At 44.3% G+C, this 20,057-nt stretch overlaps 2 protein-coding genes across 2 annotated transcripts; both read left to right on the top strand.

The window, feature by feature from the left end:
- The first annotated feature begins 120 nt into the window (after positions 1-120).
- On the top strand, positions 121-16,246 carry fgd6 (FYVE, RhoGEF and PH domain containing 6). Its single transcript, XM_076160084.1, has 21 exons — positions 121-362; positions 2,314-4,429; positions 7,351-7,474; positions 8,250-8,317; positions 8,428-8,458; positions 10,567-10,718; positions 11,251-11,407; positions 11,521-11,608; positions 11,775-11,825; positions 11,955-12,013; positions 12,138-12,209; positions 12,518-12,586; positions 12,691-12,774; positions 13,097-13,176; positions 13,289-13,391; positions 13,480-13,623; positions 13,715-13,817; positions 13,943-14,040; positions 14,155-14,283; positions 14,470-14,618; positions 14,716-16,246. Exons 1-21 carry the CDS (start codon positions 353-355, stop codon positions 14,756-14,758), a joined length of 3,930 nt encoding a protein of 1,309 aa, XP_076016199.1. The 5' UTR covers positions 121-352; the 3' UTR covers positions 14,759-16,246.
- Positions 16,247-17,046: 800 nt separating this feature from the next.
- On the top strand, positions 17,047-18,101 carry ndufa12 (NADH:ubiquinone oxidoreductase subunit A12). Its single transcript, XM_076160072.1, has 4 exons — positions 17,047-17,169; positions 17,445-17,530; positions 17,633-17,720; positions 17,832-18,101. The coding sequence occupies exons 1-4, from the start codon at positions 17,081-17,083 to the stop codon at positions 18,010-18,012; spliced, it is 444 nt and encodes a 147-aa protein (XP_076016187.1). The 5' UTR covers positions 17,047-17,080; the 3' UTR covers positions 18,013-18,101.
- Positions 18,102-20,057: the final 1,956 nt, after the last annotated feature.

The raw sequence follows: 20,057 nt of genomic DNA, 5'->3' as shown, positions 1-20,057 counted from the left end.
ACATATCAGTGAATTCTAATCAAATGTTTGTTCAATGTCTACAGCTGGCTTTTACTCGTAAATGCCCTAAGCGGAAGTGTATGCTTTGGTTATGGCTTTTTTATGGCTACTTGACATTGTTGCGAAGACCACCGTGGCCGAAAACCTCGGGAAAAATGGAAAAAGTAATAGGCGTAAAGTCTTTATCCGCGCAACCGACAGTGAAATAAGGAACAGTTGCTGTGGATCTGCACATTTCCTTGCTGAACCTGGTTTCAAGCTGACAATGGTGTCGAAGGAGGACAAAACACCGTTTTTCTCGGAATTCCATTGAAAGTAAATTTACTCATGAGAAAGGAGCAAGTCGGGAGTCATGAGCACAGGTTTGTTTCCTGGGGGAGCTAACTTAGCAAAATCCTGCCATGCATGTGCCAGTTGCGGCTCAAACTAACTGCCTTTCAACTTTGATTGCAATAAACTAAAAATCTTCCCGCACTGAACTCTATAAGCAAAGACTGCATCAACTCTATTTTTACACAGCCACCGTTAATTACAGTTTTTCTTAATAACAGCCTTCAAAGGGGATATAAAAGAGGACAGAGTTGGCCTTAATTTGTGTGCTTTCTAACAAAAACGCCTTCATATAACTAACAATCAGGATTTCCCTTTCCATCGGCCAGTGTTGCAGCTGGAGGGGTTAAATCCTTTGTCTTAAAACATCTGCCCTGATGTTGGTGCAACAAGCCAAACTCGTTAATAAGCTGCAGAGTTCAAAAGTACTGCAGGCTGGTAAACATTTGCCTGGATAAAAACGGGATATCCTTCTTGAGTGGATGGGATTTGCGCCATAACGTTTTTAAAATGTGTATTTCTTTGACATCTGCTGTTGTGGACAAAAACATCAAGCCATATTCTGTTTAAACATATCGGAATTTAATATAAACCTCGTTGTTTGTTGGCGTGTTTTATTAGCAGGACTCGATTGAGGCATTTGCTCGTTTCCTTAAAATGTTTTGCTGAATTCGGCGTGTTGAAAACTAACCGAGCACTGGATTATAAAGTTTAAATTGAATTCAGTGGCCGCCGCAGCTATTCATGTTGCATTGTGTTGGAAGTTTTAAGGCAAAAACTGCGAATTACTTTTGAAGTGTAAGTACGTTTATATTTGATGTTGCTCAATGGATTTCTTGAGCACCGAATTCAAGAGTGGGATGTAATGATTAGCGAACATCTTTAACCTCTGTGCAGACATCGCGTAGTTGTGTTTATATGCCATGTGACACTAAACGTGACGGTGTTTGGAGCGGGTTTGGTGCCGGGGGTTCTGCAGCGTGTGTGAAGCGGTTTTCTGCTCGTTGGCCTTTCGGAAATATCCGCTCGATGACTACGCTTCTCGTGGTGTGAGCCAGCCAGGAGTTTTTCGGCCAGTAGAGCGGAAAATATGGCCCGCAACCCCCCATCACAGACTTTTATTAGTGTACCACTCGCTTTTTTTATTTAAGCTTTATTAAACTAAGTTGGTCCCTTTTGAGCTTCTCCGGTTTTGATTGAATTTCAGTGTCATAGCTGCAAAACACAGGAAGAAACTTGTGTCTGACTCACTTCTGACATCCGTGTGTTACCAAAAGTAACTTCTGTTAACTTCAGTTCAGATTTTTAGAGATTAAAACAATACAATAGTTATAGATCTAACAACAAATACATGCATATTAATCGTGGTTAATGTGAGGAACCTGGTTATGGCAGAAATCCTGTTAATGTAAAACCATGCATGTAGGTGGTCTTCATGTGTATCTCATGCTCCCTGAACCTGGTTACTGAAACCAGGTTAGTGCCAAAGGGCTGTAAACGGCCGGGTTAGAGAAGTGCATGTGAACACAATGAATGAGAAACTGGAGCAGGAAATTAGCGCCTGTAGTATCAAGCACCCTTGATAGAATTTAGAACAAGTATTTCACACTAAGTAGAGACATGCCAAGATGGGAATCAGTGTAATAATGAATCTGACTCATATAAAGCATTGTTTTAAGATGTGACAATGAGTCCAGGCATCAAAAGTGGAATCTGTAAGTTCAATCTTGATATACAACTTTGTTTTTATCCCTAAATGTATTTCAATCATTCACACCCCCAGTTACCAGATGCAGTTGTCCCCTGTAACCCCAAGAGTGACCTTTTGACCCCAGTTAAAACGACAACTCGCAGCTGTCTGTACTTATATTAGAGGCGGAGTGGAGGCTTTTCAGTGCAACATGATTCATTTAAAAGGAAGCAAGGGCGAATGTTTACTGACTGTTTTATAAATCCTCTCCTCTTCCTCCTCTCTATGTGCAGGTGTGAGGAAGCCTCCATTAGCTCCCAAACCTAAACTCCCAGCAGCTAAACCCTCTCCCCCACCCATCGCCCCAAAGCCAGGCCTTCTCATCCAGCCCTCCGTCGTCTCCAACTCCTCTCTTTCCACTCTCAATAGAACTAAACCCGCCCTAGCCCCCAAACCATGTATCCCCAAATCTACATCCTCGCCTCCTGTCTCACCTCCGCCTCCCAAACCATGTAGACCCCTTAGCCAATATCAAGACCACCAAGATGCTACAGATGACAGCCTCTTGCTTCTTAATTCCAAAAATGGGATTTTATCGGGTGTTAATAAACATGACTCGGATTACATCATTCCCACATGCTCCTGTGGGATCCAGGACTGTTTGCAGTGCCGATGTTTTGGAAACGGAAATGCAACAGAGATCAGGAGCGATTTGCACAAAGGCCAGTTGCAAAATGGGGTTTCTTCAGAAGGATGTCAACACACTGCGACGAGGCAAGGAGACAAAGGAGAACATCAGGAAGAGGGAGCTGCTGAAGGTGGCAGGATAAGCAGCAGTGTCCACCCGAAGCCAAGGGACAAACCTGTAAGACAGAGACACTTGGATAAGGGATTGGTGAGCAAAGAAGCACCAAGGACTGAAGAACAACAGGGGAGAGGGGTTGAGGCAACAAAGCATCAAGAAAGTGCTGTTGCTGTTGAAGAGCGGTGTGTAGGTGCAGAGACCGAGGATGCAAAAGCTGATCCACAGGCTGAAGACTCCAACACGGAGACAAAAGACTGTAAACTGGCCTGTGATGTTGCAGGCAGCATCATTGTCTTCCAAGATTTCTCTCCTCAACACTCAACCTATGTGGACGCTCTCCTATCATCTTCTCAGGTAGAAACAGCCTCTCCCACCAGGTTAGACCCTGATACACAAGTCCCTGCTCCACCCAGTAAACCTCTCCCAGTCCCTCAACCACGTAAGCCCAAGAAACCTGCCCTGGTGAGGCAGGACTGCGTGGAGGGCAGTGCCCAGGATGTGGTGGTGCTGGGGACGGGGCTGGCTGAGGGGACACTGAGTCTGGCTGGTCTGACTCTCAGTTCAGAGGGTGAAGAGCTCAAACAGGGTCTAAGTGACAATCCACAACTGCATCCTCAAAGAGACTCTGGTCTGGTAGATGATGATCCCAACGCACCGGTCCCCCCTCCTCGCCAGACCTCCCTCTCACCTCGCCTCCACAGGATGGCCCACACCAGCCCTCCGCTTAACAAAAACGCCTCCAATTCTCTCGTTCTGCTGTCTCAGTCAGAATTACTGTGCCACAGCAGCAAAAAAGTAAACGAGGATCATCGTCATCAGTTGGAGGAAGAAGAGGAGGACGGCTATGGAGACTTTGAGCGCTACCCCTTCACTCACAGCCTCCCCAAGCAGATCAAACTCAGCTGCCACCCGCCTTTGGCCGGCACCAGGAAGGCCTTCTCTGCTGAGGATCAGACATCGCCCAGGGCGCCACCCAGGAAACCTCAGAGACACAGCCTGCCAGCACCCCCTCCTCCCTCCATTATCCCCCCTGCTCCTCCACACGCAAACACCCCCATGAGGGAGCTTCCAGCGCCACCTCAGGAGAAAGCGGCGTGGCGCTTTGCTCGACCTTGCGTGACATTCTTCAGCCGGCAAATGCCCACCAGGAGCAGCGTGCCCCCTAAGGGACGGGCACCACTGCTGGGGGGCAAACAGAGGGCCCAGTCCTTCTCCGCAGCTGACCTGGCAACCCGCGCTGACCATCACAAGAGGAACCTCTCCTTCCGAAAGCTGCTGGAGCTCAGACTGTCGGTGAAGATGTTACCAAAGCTGTTGGCCAAAGGAGGGCAGTCGCTGGACTGCACGAGCATGGAGTCCAGCAGTGGGCAGAGGAGCCTGGAGCGGCCTAATAGCTGCATAGGGGAGGCCGATATCTGTGGAGAGGCTGGCGAGGACTCGGTGGAGTACGAGAATGTCCCCCTGTACGAGGAGATCCCAGAGTACATGAACTTGCCCTTTCACGGTGCGCGGCTGGGCTGGCCACATGACCCGGATGCTGCAGATTCAGACATCTATGAAGTGCAGGATCCATACCGGACATCCCAGGATCACGAGTATGAGAGGTACGCTGCTCTATTCCCCTTCTTCTTAAGAGTGGCAGGAGAAGCTAGAGCTGTTGACTGATCTTAAAAATGGGACGATGGAAACTTAACTGCACACTACAACAACATATACTGTAGAATCACAGGCTAGATAGAGTTTTGGTTCTCAGTCAGTTGTGTTGTATCTCTGCAGTGTGCATGAAGATGAGTCAGTGCTCAAAGGTTGTATAGCAGTCCCTTAAAGATGGTATAATTATGTTATCAAATCATTAAAAGAGCCAGAAAAGTATGATGTCATTGTGACAGAAGTTCAATAGATGAAACTAAAGGCGCTGGTACATAGGTCATAATGTTTCTTCTTTATTGGGTACAGACTTCTAGATGACACACCTTCATGTCAGAATAGGGGTGGAGGGAAGAATAACATGTTGTCACCCCCAGTGAAAATGTAAACAAAGCAGTGACTTCAATCAGCTTACCCTTTTCTCTTCACATCATGCTTGCGTTTTTTGTGTGTGTTTGTGTGTGCGTGTGTGTGCATGTGAGAATGGGAAGCACCTTAATGACCAAGGCCAAGGTACAGACCTGCTATTAACCCTTTAGCTGCTGTTATGGCCCTGTAATTTCACTCATCTGTAACAACAGTGTATTAGCCTCTGCGTGCTCCAGATTGCATAGGTGACAATGGCGTTGGAGGTTTGTGTGTATGTAAAAGTTATCCTTCGAGCTGGAGGCGTTGAATAGAGCATTGATGTGCGGCAGGTCAGCCTGTTTTCCTGTGGGTTATTTTCAGTGGCCAGGGCAGGAAATGTCTGAGAATCGCAGAAACGCCACACAGCTCTCTAGAACAGGGAAAATAAACCTCCAGCAACCACCAGCCTCCTCCTCCTCCTCCTCCGTCTCCTCACACTGTGTTTAGCCTCTTCTTAACCTCATCACTCCATTTTTCTCTTCGTTCCCTGTGAGAAAGGCTGGGACGACTTTTCTTCCTATCCAGAAAAATGAACAGTGATCTCCATAGCAGAAATGTAGCCCCCTGGTGGAGGCATCCAGCTCCCAGCCTGCAACAATGCTCTCTGCAAAACATGAAATATATACGGGCAGTGTCAAAATTATTTCCTCCGGGCATAAGTGACTTAGAGCTGTAAGGTAAATGGAGTCTGATATTAGTAATCCACTAATGCATATCTGATATCCTGTTGACAAAAACATCACGTTGCCTGTTATGGGACACCGCCAGCATAATCGCTCAGTCGCCTTGTCACATTTGTGCCATTAAGATTCCATTTAGTCGGCGTCTCATTGATAGGAGTATCAGGCCTGCTTGTGGTTGTTATGATGTGTACGTAAATGCTAGATGGCACACTTCCGGTTTGCACTGTGATGAGGTCAAGGTGGCGTTCAGGCATAACGGCGTGAAATCAGCCGCGAGAGCAATTAAGAAAACCAAGCCTGGTGTTTAATTCTGTCTGGTATGCAAAGTGGTGTGTGTGTGTGTGTGTGTGTGTGTGTGTGTGTGTGTGTGTGTGTGTGTGTGTGTGTGTGTGTGTGTGTGTGTGTGTGTGTGTGTGTGTGTGTGTGTGTGTGTGTGTGTGTGTGTGTGTGTGTGTGTGTGTGTGTGTGTGTGTGTGTGTGTGTGTGTGTGTGTGTGTGTGTGCGCGCCGTGTTTCCCAGCCATCTGAGCCTGTTTGGTTTGTATAAGTAGCTTCAGGCAGTAAACAAGTGGCACTCTGTGCCTGACCCAGTGTGCTGGAATGCTCGTCTATAGAGAAAGAGTGAGGGAGAAAGAAGTTTAGAAAAGGGGAGGGTGTGTGTGTGTGTGTGTGTGAAAGAGTGGGAGTGCATTGAATTTGAAATAAAGGATAAACTGATAGAGACGCAGGAAAAACAAGATAAGTGTAAAGAGGATTATTAGGATTATGTACATGTTATGTTGTACAACTAATGATTGTTTTCATTATAAATTGATATACTACATTATTGACTGATTGACTAAAAAGTGCCCAAAATGCAATTGAGTGTTTTAAAAATTGGTAAATCCTACATTTTATTCTGCAATGATATCATATAACAACAAACAATAACAATAACTTACTTCTAATTAAGAGCCCGGAAGGAAAGTACTCAGAGTGCCCAAACCTCCACCATGGCCAAACATTTTCCTTTAACTTGCCGTTACACCCAAGATCTGGATTTCTCTGGACGTTTGACTTCTAATCCTTGACTTTGAAAATCTCCCCATTGTAACATGAATGACATTTCTTACTTTATGTATTGATAGAAATCAATATTTAAAAAAAAAGGCAAATAATAATCTGCTACCATCTAGTGGTATTACCACAGAATAAGCCTGAAATGTAAACAGACACATAACTACACACACAAACCAGGTAAAAACACAACCTCCTTGGTGAAGCTAATACCTGAAGCGATTGCTGGCTAAATGATTAATTGACTAACAGTTTTAATCCTGCTGACTATCGCTCTACGTATCAAGGTACAACACCTACAATTGCCAAGTCAAGACACACACACACACACACTCACACACAAGGTTGATCCCAGACATACTGAAGTTCCAGCTCCATCTGTCAAGTCAGAGATCTGAATTCTTGAGGAAACGAGAAGAAGAGTACAACATGTAGGAATCACAGTTAAACCTCGAAAGCTAAACTGTCTGAAAAATCGGGATATTTCATCGACTGTCCCTTATCGTTCCCTCTTTCACTCCTCCACTCTCCGGCTTCTGTTTGGTACAATTGTAGTCGGCTCATTTCCCTGCAATTCAGTGGTTTGTTTAGCTTGGTATTTTTCCCCCTGACTAATGTTAGCAGTTGTCGAACGGTTTCAGACGCTGGATTTCTGATTGAATTTGGCCCATTTCATTCACACAGTCATCCTGTAGTGTTTGATTGTCGATTGTCTTTGTCTGTTGTCAGCAGCGGTTGGCTAAGAAGGGACGTCCACTCTGAGGGAGAGGAGGATGAGGAGGATGGCCACAGTTCGGATGAAGAGGACAACAGCTCTAGTTCCAGCAAGGAGCACCTGGACGAGGCAGACAGACAGGTAATCACATATTAACTGTGCTTAGTCTAGTGGTACCTAGTGTTACCACAGGACAAACTGTCTGAATGGTTGTCTATGGCCTAAAAGCAACGTTTAAAAATTAAGAAAATCTTCAATGCTTATGATGTAGATCTGCCTAAATATCTACTATCTGCTACTTTAATGTTCTTTTGTCCGCAACATACTTTTCTACTGCGGCAAAATGTAGTAAACCTATGAAACAAAAGCTGTCATTGTAGTTGCAGTCATGGTGTTCACGTGAGCTGTTAAGTGTGTGTGTTGAAAGAGGGGTGGTGAGCCAAAACACAAGGGTCTGATGTACAGGAATAGCTCCCTCCATGACTGAGAGACTTGGTTTGTCCAGTGTGACCCTCGCCATGATACTGTCAGCGCCTGCGTGTGATGCCTCTCACATAAACACACACACACACACACACTCACTGGCTCTGATAGGACCACTTGGACCTTTCAGTCAAACGTGGCAGGGGGGGCAAGGCCTTCGTCCAAATCAAGTCAGTATGAGACCTCGCCCCATTATCATTCCACAACACACACCATCAGAAAGGGGGGCTGCTGCTCTACTTTCAGGCTCAGTCCGGACCGAGCTGTTGTTCCGGAGAGCCAAACAAGTCGGCCCTCATGCTTTTATGTAGTGAACCGGGACAGAGCCGTCATGGTGATCTTCGGTGACCTTGTGAGTGCGTGATTGTGGGTACGCGGTGAGAGTCTCGCCTCTGACCTCAACTGACTCATTTCTGTCCATCTGCGTTTTCAGCAGGAGGACGAGATGAAGAGGAAGAAGGTGGTGCACATCGCGCAGGAGATCATGAGCTCGGAGAAAGTGTGAGTAGCTCCGCACTGTCTGAGTCGATCCATCATCTAATGTGATGTGTTGTGTGTTTGCCTTACTGTATCTTTACTGTATCTTCTTCTTTCTTCCTCTTCTTCACCAGGTTTGTGGATGTCCTGAAGCTTCTGCACATAGTAAGTGTCATTGTCTGATTTTTTTAGAAAGTTGCTGGTTGTGTCATGTGTCTATTTCGGAATAGGAACCTTTGTGTAAATGTTGCTTTCGCGTGTCAGGGAAGAGGAAGGAGAAGAAGAGGAGTTTTTGGAGCGTGATGAATAAAGCGTTTCGTGTCAGTTTTAACTTGACATAATAACAGGTTCTGTACGTTCCGTTTCCCACTCTGACGCTGTGATTGTTTTGACTGGTGATCAAAGTTTTCTCCTCGGGGTTTGATGTGAATTAATGAGCTTAAGCAGTGGTGACAGTGTTGAATAATGCAGAGCTGAGGTCTTTCAAAGTTGCTGCGCTGTAGATTTCGTCCTTCCTGTGGCGGCCGTGGGCAGGTAAACACAAAGCTGCAACCAGGGATGAGGTCCTTTGATGTGTCCCGTCATCAAGTGTGTGCGTGTCTGTGTCGGAGAGGGGAGAATGAATGAAGGAGCGTTTATTAGCCTAGTTAAAATGGCGCTGACTCAGTAAAGCACAAACACTTTGAATGTATCTTCATACCTGCATGTCTTTGTTGAGCTGGGAGGCCTGGTTGGGCTCTAATCCCCTGAGGTGACCGTGTGAACCACCAAAGGCCTAAAATTAGACCTTAAATTGGAACCCTCTACCCAGGACTGCATGCTTTCCACTGCACTAAAAGAGCAACGACTATGGAAATTAGAGCAATAAGAGCTACTTCACATTAAATTACATTTTAGGGGAAAATGTCATGGAGGCTTTTCAGCACAGGGTTCCATAAGGCTACTAAATATCTACAGGATGCTCCAACTTACAAAAAACAATGTCAGTGACCTTGTTTCCATGGAAACGACCTGAAAACCGTGACAAGTCTGAGTATCAGTTTAAAGGTGAAAAAGGTTTTAGTTCCGTGTAGTTTTCCATCTTCTTCAAATGTCTTCAAAAGTCAAAGCTAGACCGCCTTGTGATCTTTTTCTTGTTTTGCTCGTTTCGTTTTTGGTTTCATAGAAATACCAGAACAGGAATCGGGTTTCCACGTAGTCCTTTGTTGACGTGTGTTAGACATATCATCTGACGGGGCCGCCGCAGCTTTGTGTGTGAATAAGCCTCTAAAACAGAGTGTGTCCTTGGGGGGAATCCCAGGTGAGGGAGTTCAGCAGTCCCACGCTGAGCCTCCGGGGTCCACCTGTCTGTCTGCCTCGTCTGTGGCTTTAGTGAAACGGCCACGGGATCATTTTAAATCATTGTCCCGCGGCTGATGGGGGAGGGCGAGGTGTGGCGCTCTGTCCAAGAAAAGAGGTCAGATCGCATTCTTCACTCTCTGTGGCCGCACAGCAGCTGCTTCCTCAGGCCACAGAGACGACCTCCAGACACACACATGCCACAGCTAATCCTGAGTGAGTGTGTGTGTGTGTGTGTGTGTGTATGTGAGTGTGTGTGTGTGTGCAGGTGGGTGTGTGGGTTGTGAGGATGTGTGTGCATACTTGTGGCGAGCCGTTCAGCCTGTGTTTCCTTAAAATCCCTTATTAACTCCCTTTGAATCGAGTGTATTTGAAGCCTACGCACTCGTGTGTGTGGGTGTGTGTTGTAAATATTAAGATGGTAGTTTGTCAGTTTACAGAAAGTCTGGAGGAGGCTGAGAACATCAATACAATCCAATATAGTTTATGTATACATTAATTCTGTATACTATCTGTACTGAATGAATACTTTGTGTTTAATTAGACATTATTTTAAAAACATAACTAATTTCTTACAATCACATTAATAATCCACTTAATTTAAGGGTTACTTTTAAAGTACATAAGCACAGGTTCGTCCTGCGCGGCCTCTTGACTTCCTTCCAGGTGGATGTGTGTGTTGGCACATGAAACCATGTCAGAGTGCTGACTCTGCTGTGTGTGTTTTGTGTGTGTGTGTGTGTGTGTGCGTGCGCGTGTGTTTTGTCACTTACTTGCAGAGTGTTGTGGGGGATGGGAGTGTGCACTTTATGAGGTGATAACCAGGTGTTTCTCCTCTGCTGCTGCTGTACAGCATGTCGTCATGGATCACAGCACCCTGTACAACTGTGTGTGTGTTTGTGTGTGTGATGAATTTATCCTCTGTGTCCCCACAGGACTTCAGGGATGCTGTTGCCAAGGCAACTCGTCAAAATGGGAAGCCGGTGGTGGAGGAGCGCATCCTCACTCAGATCTTGTATTACCTGCCACAGCTCTACCAACTCAACAGAGACCTGCTGAGGGAGCTGGAGGAGAGAGTGGCTCACTGGTACACACACACACACACACACACACACACACACACACACACACACACACACAGACACACACACACACACACACACACACACACACACACACACACACACATTTTCTCCACCAACAGGGAAATTCCAGTTTTGTACAACCTGGGTCTCATATTTCATAGTTTCGTCCATCAATCTCAATTCTGACCCCACTTGGTCACAGGAGCTGCTGGGGTGTAAACAGATCCTGGTGCTTTTACTTTACTGCTGAACTGCAGTAAAAAAAAGATAAACCTGAAAATGATTACCTGAATTAAAAGTGGAACTTATTTTCCAGATTAACTTCTTTACAACCTGAATGGTCATCTGACACTTTTGTTGTTATCCTGTTAAGCTTTACATTAGTCACATAAAGAGCATTTTGACCAATTAAAGTACAAACAGAACTGTAACTATAGTTGAGATTTGTTCATGGTGGTGGTGATCAAAGCTGTCTTTGCTTTGAGTCGTGTCCCTGAAGGGAAGCTTCCTGTCTCTCTGTCTGTCTGTCTCCAGGAGTGATCACCAGAGGCTGTCGGACATATTTGTGCAGAAGGGTCCGTACCTGAAGATGTACTCCACCTACATCCGCCAGTTTGACAATAATGTGGCGCTGTTGGACGAGCAGTGCAGGAAAAACCCTGCTTTCGCCGGGGTCGTCCGGGAGTTTGAGGTAAGAAATTGCATTACATTTTATATATTGTTGCCCTTATTAAAATAGCAAATAATGACTTTTTCAGAATATTATGTTATGATAATAACATCTTATATGGTTTGTTGTGTCAGATGAGTCCACGTTGTGCCAGTCTGGCTCTGAAGCACTACCTGCTGAAACCAGTGCAGAGGATCCCTCAGTACCAGCTGCTGCTCACAGGTACATTCAAAGGTCAAAGGTTATGGATTCATGGTGGTTAGATAGTCTGCATGTGATTGTTTAGGCTGTTTTGGTGTCGTTGCAGTTTTGGTCCTGTACTGACACCAAGTGGACAAACACAGCAACAGAAAACTTGGAAATACCTTTGCTTTATTCTCTTCTCCAGATTATCTGAAGAACCTTCCAGAAGACTCTGAGGATTACAAAGACACACAAGGTGAGACACAAATCTGTCACAAACGCACACGGAAGGACAATACACACAGAAAAACAACAGGAGGGGAAATACAAAGAAAGATGTGTTGGTGTGTGAAGTAAAAGAAACTTGACTTTTGTCCACCTGCAGCTGCCCTCAGCATCGTGAAGGAAGTGGCCAACCATGCAAACGACATCATGAAACAAGGGGTAAGATTACACGAATTTGGAGATATTTTCATCCAGAGCATCACTTCAAAGCTTGATGTTTTACAGCAAGAGTCCACTTTAGCCTCACGTCTCTGTTCACTGCTTCTTTCCCCCGTGTGTGCAGGATAACTTTCAGAAGCTGATGCAGATTCAGTACAGCCTCAATGGTCACCATGAGATTGTTCAGCCTGGCAGGGTAAGCCACAAAGCTAATAGCACTGTAACTGATCATATAGTTCCATATTAATTTCTCCCCTAATTAAATCAAACTGTTTAATCAGGGGTTTTTCCTCGTCTTCCTAGAGAGCTTTGGGTGGGTCGGATTTTGTGGGCCTGTAAACAAATCAAGTTGACTTGACTAATCCGTGTTCACGTAATGGCTACCTCAAGTTGAAGTAACTTGTTCTGGTAGCCACGGGGATAAAACACTCAAATAAAACACTGCAGGGTTTCCATTGAGTCACTTTTATGACGGACCATAACTGCAACAAATTTCCCTTCCAGGTTTTCCTGAAGGAGGGCACTCTGATGAAGCTGTCCAGGAAAGTCATGCAGCCTCGAATGTTCTTCCTGGTGAGTGAGAAGAATTCTGAAGCGCCTCTTAAGTCTCTCTACGGCATCTTTCAACATAAGATAGATTGCTGTCTCCTAAAGGCTCTCTGTGGTTTCTTCCTCAGTTTAACGATGCACTCATGTACACGACGCCGGTCCAGTCTGCACAGTATAAACTCAACAGCGTCCTCTCTCTGGCTGGGATGAAGGTGTGTGAAACTGAGGCACTGTTGTGTTGTTTTTGTGTGTTTTGAGCTGAAATAGTACATTAACCTCCCTTAGATGTGCACATGTCTCATTTTAGACCTCAGTGTACTATGCTATAATATTCAATGGTATTTTGGTGTTATAGCTTCCTGTTATCTGCTGTTTTTGTTTCCTATTTCTTGGCATTCAGTGATGTTTGTCGTCACTGAGACTCTGGCTTTAGTGAATTACTGATTCATTTAGGCTGCGAGATAACTAGCAGTATTTCAGCAGTGCTCAGCTCAGTGAGAAAATGTTTTTTCTGTGTTTCTCTGGTGTTGACAGGTGAGTAAGCCCAGTCAGGAAGCCTATCAGAACGAGCTGAACATCGAAAGTGTTGAACGCTCCTTCATCCTGTCTGCCAGGTCAGCAACTGACACCCAATTTCACCCAAACTCAGCGGGAACATTTGGATCGCAGCTCAATCTTAACCGCTTCTTATTAGTTGCTGAGAGTTGTGTGATCTCTGTTCTGCAGCTCGGCCACAGAGAGAGATGAGTGGCTGGAGGCCATCGCCAAGGCCATCGACGACTACACCAAGAAGAAAATAACCTTCATATCCAGCCGCAGTCAGGAGGAGGTAACCGTGAAGTCTGTGTGGCCCAAATCGTCTTTGGTCAAAGAAGGAGTAAAAGTGTTTAACCCTTTCTGTTTCCGTCTCCACTCAGGCTGACGGCTTGGTGGACATTGGGGCCCCGTTGGGTTCAAAAGCACCGATCTGGATCCCCGACCTGAGGGCCACCATGTGTATGATCTGTACCTGCGAATTCACCCTAACATGGAGGAGGCACCACTGTCGAGCCTGCGGAAAGGTGAATACCACCCCCAGCACCGCCACGGCAACATGACCTAGTATTGAACATCCTCTCATTTTGTGTGTGTGTGTGTGTGTGTGTGTGTTAGGTGGTGTGTCAAGCGTGTTCTACTAATAAGTACTACCTGGAGTACTTGAAGAACCAACCAGCCCGTGTGTGTGACCACTGCTTTGCCAAGCTACAAGAGAACAGTATGTGACGAGGGACTTTACTGATCCCTGGAAATCATTCATAAGAATTATAATAGCATCGTATTGATTATTAATCTATAGTATTTGTTCGCGGTTTCATTCTGTTGTGTTTTTGTTTTCTTTAGGTGACAGATGCGTGTCGACTTCAGTGTCTCCCATGAGCAAATCTGGAGCTTTCTCCTTTTCTAGAAAACAGAAGAAGATTCCCGCTGCACTGAAAGAGGTTTGGAGCAGCGCTGCATGTTGTAGCGGTGTAATCAGTCAATGTTCCTTAAACTAATAATTTTATTCCCGACTACATTGAAAGAGTTTTGTTTGTTTTGGGTTGTTTCTGTAGGTGTCCGCCAACACAGAAAACTCCTCCATGAGCGGCTACCTGAACCGGTCAAAGGGCAACAAGAAGCAGTGGAAGCGGCTGTGGTTTGTCATCAAGAATAAAGTCCTGTACACCTACGCAGCCAGTGAGGTAATCGCTGCAAAAGATCAAATAACTTTGTGAATTTGGTATTGCCTTATTTTATTTCTGTTAAAAATATTATTTGATAAACTGTGATAGATATTTTTATCTTAACTTTTCTGATTTTTTACCATACATACATTGGTCACTATAAATATATAAATAATAATAAATAACCCCCCCCCCCTCCTGCAGGACGTGGCAGCGTTGGAGAGTCAGCCCCTGCTGGGCTTTTTCCTCAGAGAGGAGAAGTATGGGCCTGCTCAGAAGCTGCAGTTCAAGCTGTACCACAAAAACACGCTGTTCTACATCTTCAAAGCGGACGACATCCCCACTGCACAGAGGTATTCTAGCTGAAAACGCTTTAAAGTGATACTGAGGCGTTACTGCCAGGTTTCTGATGATAATCCTGTGTGCTTGTTTTTTTGTTTGTTTCCTTAGATGGATCGAAGCCTTCCAAGAGGCCATGATTCTGGAGCAGTAATTGCAGTGAGGTCATATCACAGCGCTGGAGCCAGTTGATAGACACCTTATGACCCCTGACCTCAACGTCCAGGGTCAACAGCTCAGGAAGGACTCCAGTTGGACTGCTCACAGAGATAACCCACAGCAGAAATGTGTCTGCGTGTGTGGAAGCCCTGGATGAACTGGATCTTTTATCTGATCTGTAAAGCATTTCTGTCTGCAGCAGCCTCTGATGCTCAGCGTTTTCGGTTGAGTTCAGAGCTAATGGTGCGTCACAGCCGCGGGTCAAAGGTCAAGTCCAGAAGCATGTGTGTGGAAGTGTCGCAGACTTTAAACTCCAGGACCATTTACAGCCCTTGGAGATGAGAGGAAGTCAAGAGTCTGCAGATGAATTTTAAGTGAAAAATGAATGAAGGAGTTTTGAAAATGTTCTCTTATAGCCACGAAATGTTGCCCACCTTCATTCGGGAACATTCGCATGACTTATTTATAGTGTCAAAAAAAGACAAAATTTGTAAAAACAAAAACAAAACACACCCAGCTTTGTAAGATATCGAAAAAAGGTGAAGTTTCATCAGAATCCGTCATTTTATGTTTTGAATGATGTAACAAGGTTTGAATTTACTGTGAAAAAAAAGGTTCCACGAGAAATGCAAAATCTCTTTCAGTAGATCTCTGGATGGGAGATTTGAATCAGAGATATTCTAGATAAACAAAACAAACTTAAATCAAACATACTGGAGAAAACTGGAAAATTACACAAAAATGTAGATATTTTAAGCACAGTAAAGATGTATCTTTATTTGCCTGTCCAGCCACATGGGTAATACTTTGTACATGAAAACGGGAGAGCGAAGCCAAGAGCTAATATTTATAAAGCAGGTTAAACGTTGATTTGTTGTGTCTGCCATAAAGGTTTGTAAAGCACAGGCGGCCACAGAAACGTGCTGGCAGAGTGGGAATACTGTATGTTTCCATCAGACTTTAAACTTAAAAGGAAGCTGTTTGTAAGAAAGTGTCTTTGTGTTAGTTTTTAGATGAGATACTGTGGAAAATGACACATGAACTATATTTCTGAGGAAATGTTCAAATACAGTTTTAATTAACCGTTATTGTTTTTACACGTCGTGCCTTTTCATCTCCTGTTACGAGATCATTTGCAATAATATACAGTCGAAGATCTTTTGAAATTGTTGTTTTTATTTGTGAAGGGTAACAACAAAACAAGGAAACTAGATCTCCAGTTTTTTTTGGCTTTTTTCATTTTACAAACACTAATTACACCGTTGAGTCACCACTTTAATTTCAGAAGAGATCTTAACCCTCAATAACAAAACTGTGGTTTAGGTTTAGGCAGTTTAAGTAGTTTATAGCAGCACGGTCTGATCAAACTAGCTGAGGGCCACCATGATTGTACATTAACTATGTAAACATTCTCTCTATCAGAGTTTTCTATAAACAATGGTTCTAAACTGTCAGGCAACAGTTTTAATAAAAAAAAAAGAAACATCGTACAGATCTTTGTCCTGTTGTGTTTTATTTCCTGTTTGATGACTGTAAAGCATGAGAACCAGCGAGCTAAGGGCCTGTAATCACCATCGACTGTCACTGCTTAATTACACAGTGCAGACAGATGCGTGTGGGAGGCTGCAGCAGTTTGAGTGTTTAATGCATGAATCTGAGGCAGCTTTGCCTTCAGTACGGGTGAAGTCTGGGTCTCTGTCTTTAGATGAGGGATCAAAGCACCGCCGCTTTCAGAGATGTAAGGTGGATATGATGGCGGTCAAGCTCTGTTTCCCCTACGCCTCCCCCAGGACCGACGATTATCTTCAGTGGTGTGATGAAGCAAGAAGAGAAACATCACTTTGATTAAGTGAGAGGAGTTCAAGCCTGTGACAGCAAGTGTTGGCCCTGCTGAAGTGCCTTTGAGCCGCACACTGCCGATTCGCAGCAGATGAGGACTTTATGAGGACATATAAGACCAGCATAAGGTATGATACAATAATGGAAATAAGAACAGAGAAGTTAAGAGTGTAAAAATCTATAATCAAGAAAATGTACTAGAATCCAATGTCCGAATTTAATGTCTTGCTTGTGTTCTCGAGACCTTGAGAAATTTTCCTCAGGAGAACCATAAAGAAAGTATGATGTTCTGATCCGCTCTTGGATTCAGTAATCAACTCGAATCGTTTTAATAATTCAAATTAATTTTAAACATTTTTGCAGTTACAGTGCCGCACACGTTAGTTTGTGTGTGTGGAACCACAGCTGTCGGACGCTGGTGTAACTCGGACATGTTTATATGCGACGCGGTTCCACACGGTTATACTTCCGTCCAAAGATGGCGCAGTATTTCAACGTCGCTCGAAGGGCTTTGGGCCAGCTGGGAGGTCACGGCGGAGTTAAAGGGTTGCTGGTGCAGTTATTCAGGTAAGTTTATTAAAGGATTTGGTTGCACGGTTCAAGCCATATATGATCAGCGAAAGACAAAAGATAAATGATTGTTTTGGTTTTGTGCCATGAGCTAATGGAGGTAGCAGTGTTGCCGTTGACAGCTAACTCGTATAAATAGTTCACACTCTGGACATTTTCTTTCATTCTTTTATTTCTGCAGCACATAATGTTATTCAACCTTTTCCTCCATAAACGATACGTGTGTTGTATTGTGGCTGTCAGCGTCACCCTTATCACCGCTGTGTTTTCAGGGCGAACGATATAAAGACAGGAGCCCTGATTGGAGTAGATAAATATGGAAACAAATACTTTGAGGACAATGAAAACTACTTCTTCGGTGAGCAAACAAGAGAAGAGATCTAGCAAATATTTATCGTATTAAGTATTGCAGAGAAGCATACTGATATGGTACTGATTTAACCAATCCCTGTGTGATCAGGGAGGCACCGCTGGGTGATCTACACCACAGAGATGAATGGGAAGAACACCTTCTGGGAGGTGGACGGCAGCATGGTCCCAGCTGAATGGTATGATCCGTGCTTTATACATCACCCAAAATGGTTTCATTCTCCTCTAAAATCAGCTTCAGGTCATGAGAATAGAGTTCACTAATTCTCTTCTTCGTGGTCTCTCTTTAGGCATCGCTGGCTGCACTGTATGACAGACGACCCCCCCACCACACACCCGCCAGAGCCCAAGAAGTTCTTGGCTGAGGTCCACCAGTTCAACGTGAGTGGCAGCCCACAGCAGTATGTTCCATACTCAACCACCTGCAAGAAGATCCACGAGTGGGTGCCACCTAAAGCCGGAGATCAGTGACCTCGCCGGGGACCTGACCTCCTGCTCTGTAAATTATGATGACCTGCTATTCTGTAATATGCTCTCTGAATAAAAGACGTTTAACCAGGGGTTTGTTTAGTTTGTTTTCGTTATGTGAAGCTGATGTGATTATAGGTATATGTATACTTTCTGTACATATTGGTGATTTTCTGTGTGTGTTAAATCTCTCTAGCATAGTGCAATCCTGCCACATCAAATATAATAGCAAGTTAGAAATGGATCTTAACTGTGTATTTTGACTTAGGAAATTTTAAACTTTCGGCCCAATTTCCTGAACTAAATAGTAACATTTACTATAAGAATCTAACTTGTATAACAATTTTACCTGAAATCTAAAAGTTTCAGATCAGTTTGATTCTGAATGTGATACAATGTCAGTCCGTGTGCAGACTTTGCATTTGCGTAACATCCGATGTGTTTCTGTATCTGGAGCTTCTATGCAAACATCAGTCTGATCTGACTGAATACAGGCAGCAGAGGCACTTAGTCTGATTGTAAACCAGCAGCAGTGTTTCTGTACAGGATTGTGCTGAGCTGAGGGGAAGCTTGACGTGTAATATTTCACACTGAGGTGCCTGAAGCTTCTCCAGAGCCAACGAACGCCACACACACACGCATATGTCCAATGATGGACATGACGTCCACTCCGTGTGTCTCCAGAGTCCCTGAGACCAGCCGAGACCTGCAGGGCTTTCGACGTGTCTGCTGCTGAATATGAGGTTTGTTTGCCTGTTTGATGAAGGATTATAGACATTCAAGTGTCTTTCTCCAAACTAATCTTTCACTTTATATTTTGTCTATGTAATAGTGTTTATTTAAGAGAGGACATTTGTCTGCTAAAGGAGGAAAACTATTTGCTTTTTAAAATGACATTTGAGCTTGAAGTACCACATGCAAGTTGCGCTACTGCAGTTTTGAGGACACTATTGAATCTTTTCCTCCACCTACAACTATTTTACGTTTTATCCAAAGATAACATACAAAAATCTGACTTGTACGAATCTTGTATTTCTGCGACTTCATCAACGTTTCAGAACTGTATACAGAATATATCTTGGACCTATTCATGTTGATATATACGTTAAGGTGTTAAATGTATAACTTTCCCTTCCCTTTTTCATTATTTCTTGCTTTACCGAGATGTTGTCTTCATGGTTTCAGGGAGGTGGAGCTGTTAAATGAGGAGACTCACTCTGTCCTCTCTTTTCCCCCGTGGAGACAGTTTGGAGGAAGACAAAGACAGTCAGCTCAACGTAGGTTTCTGCACACACTGCTTCTGTGAGCCCTTTTTGGCCAAGAGGGGGCATTATTTCTTTGCTTTATATCTGTGAGGCGGCCTTATCTTATCAGTCCTGCTGTGTCATAAAACAAACTGGAAGTGAAGCAAAAGTTTAGCAGGCGCTGGAGGCTTTGTCTGAAGTGTGCTTCAGATGAAATCCTATAACATCCACATTTAGAAACCAGGGGTGCAGTATTTCTCTCTCTCCTTCTCTGGTGATCTGTGTGAGTGTGTGTGTGCTATCCAAATCCTTAATATTGATTTTAAAGTTGCAACTAATGATTATTTTCATTATCAAGGGTGAATCATTACTGATGAAATGTGATTTGGGGAAAGCCTTAAGCCTAGGAAATATACCACCTTTTACCACAAGGGGCATCGTTACCTCAATCATGTCTCATATTGTCGGATGGGAGGAGTTGTGGAGGCAGGAAAGGGGTCCAGCAGGCAGGAGGTTCAAGAGGGGGTTTCAAGTGTTCAAGGGTGGGGAGTCTCTCAGCGACTTCACCTTATGAAGTACCTGAACATATTGACATATTATATAACATGTTTGTGTCAAACTTACAACTTCTAGTAGCTTTGAGAGGCTTCAACACCCGTTCCATGGGTCCATCAGGGTCCACTGGAAGGACTACCGACCTGAACCAAGTACCTGACCTATGGACCAAGGAACACAGTAAATGCTGATATTTGAAAAGCTGATAATGACAGCCTGATAGCTGTTTCAGCTCTAAACCCAACAAGT

This window comes from Genypterus blacodes, unplaced genomic scaffold, assembly GCF_046128005.1.
Source record: "Genypterus blacodes isolate CSIRO-AG114 ecotype Tasmania unplaced genomic scaffold, CSIRO-AGI_Gbla_v1 ptg000103l_1, whole genome shotgun sequence".
NCBI classification, from domain to species: Eukaryota; Metazoa; Chordata; class Actinopteri; order Ophidiiformes; family Ophidiidae; genus Genypterus; species Genypterus blacodes.
Note: the sequence above shows the minus strand (reverse complement) of the source record. Positions and strands in the feature narration are given on the sequence as shown.

Coding starts and splice junctions, on each gene's coding strand:
- ndufa12 (XM_076160072.1), top strand. CDS start 17,081: ATGGCGCAGTATTTCAACGTCGCTCGAAGGGCTTTGGGCCAGCTGGGA. Junction 17,170..17,444: donor TTGCTGGTGCAGTTATTCAG/GTAAGTTTATTA, acceptor CTGTGTTTTCAG/GGCGAACGATATAAAGACAG. Junction 17,721..17,831: donor AGCATGGTCCCAGCTGAATG/GTATGATCCGTG, acceptor GTCTCTCTTTAG/GCATCGCTGGCTGCACTGTA.
- fgd6 (XM_076160084.1), top strand. Junction 11,826..11,954: donor GGATTACAAAGACACACAAG/GTGAGACACAAA, acceptor GTCCACCTGCAG/CTGCCCTCAGCATCGTGAAG. Junction 13,177..13,288: donor TCCTTCATCCTGTCTGCCAG/GTCAGCAACTGA, acceptor TCTGTTCTGCAG/CTCGGCCACAGAGAGAGATG.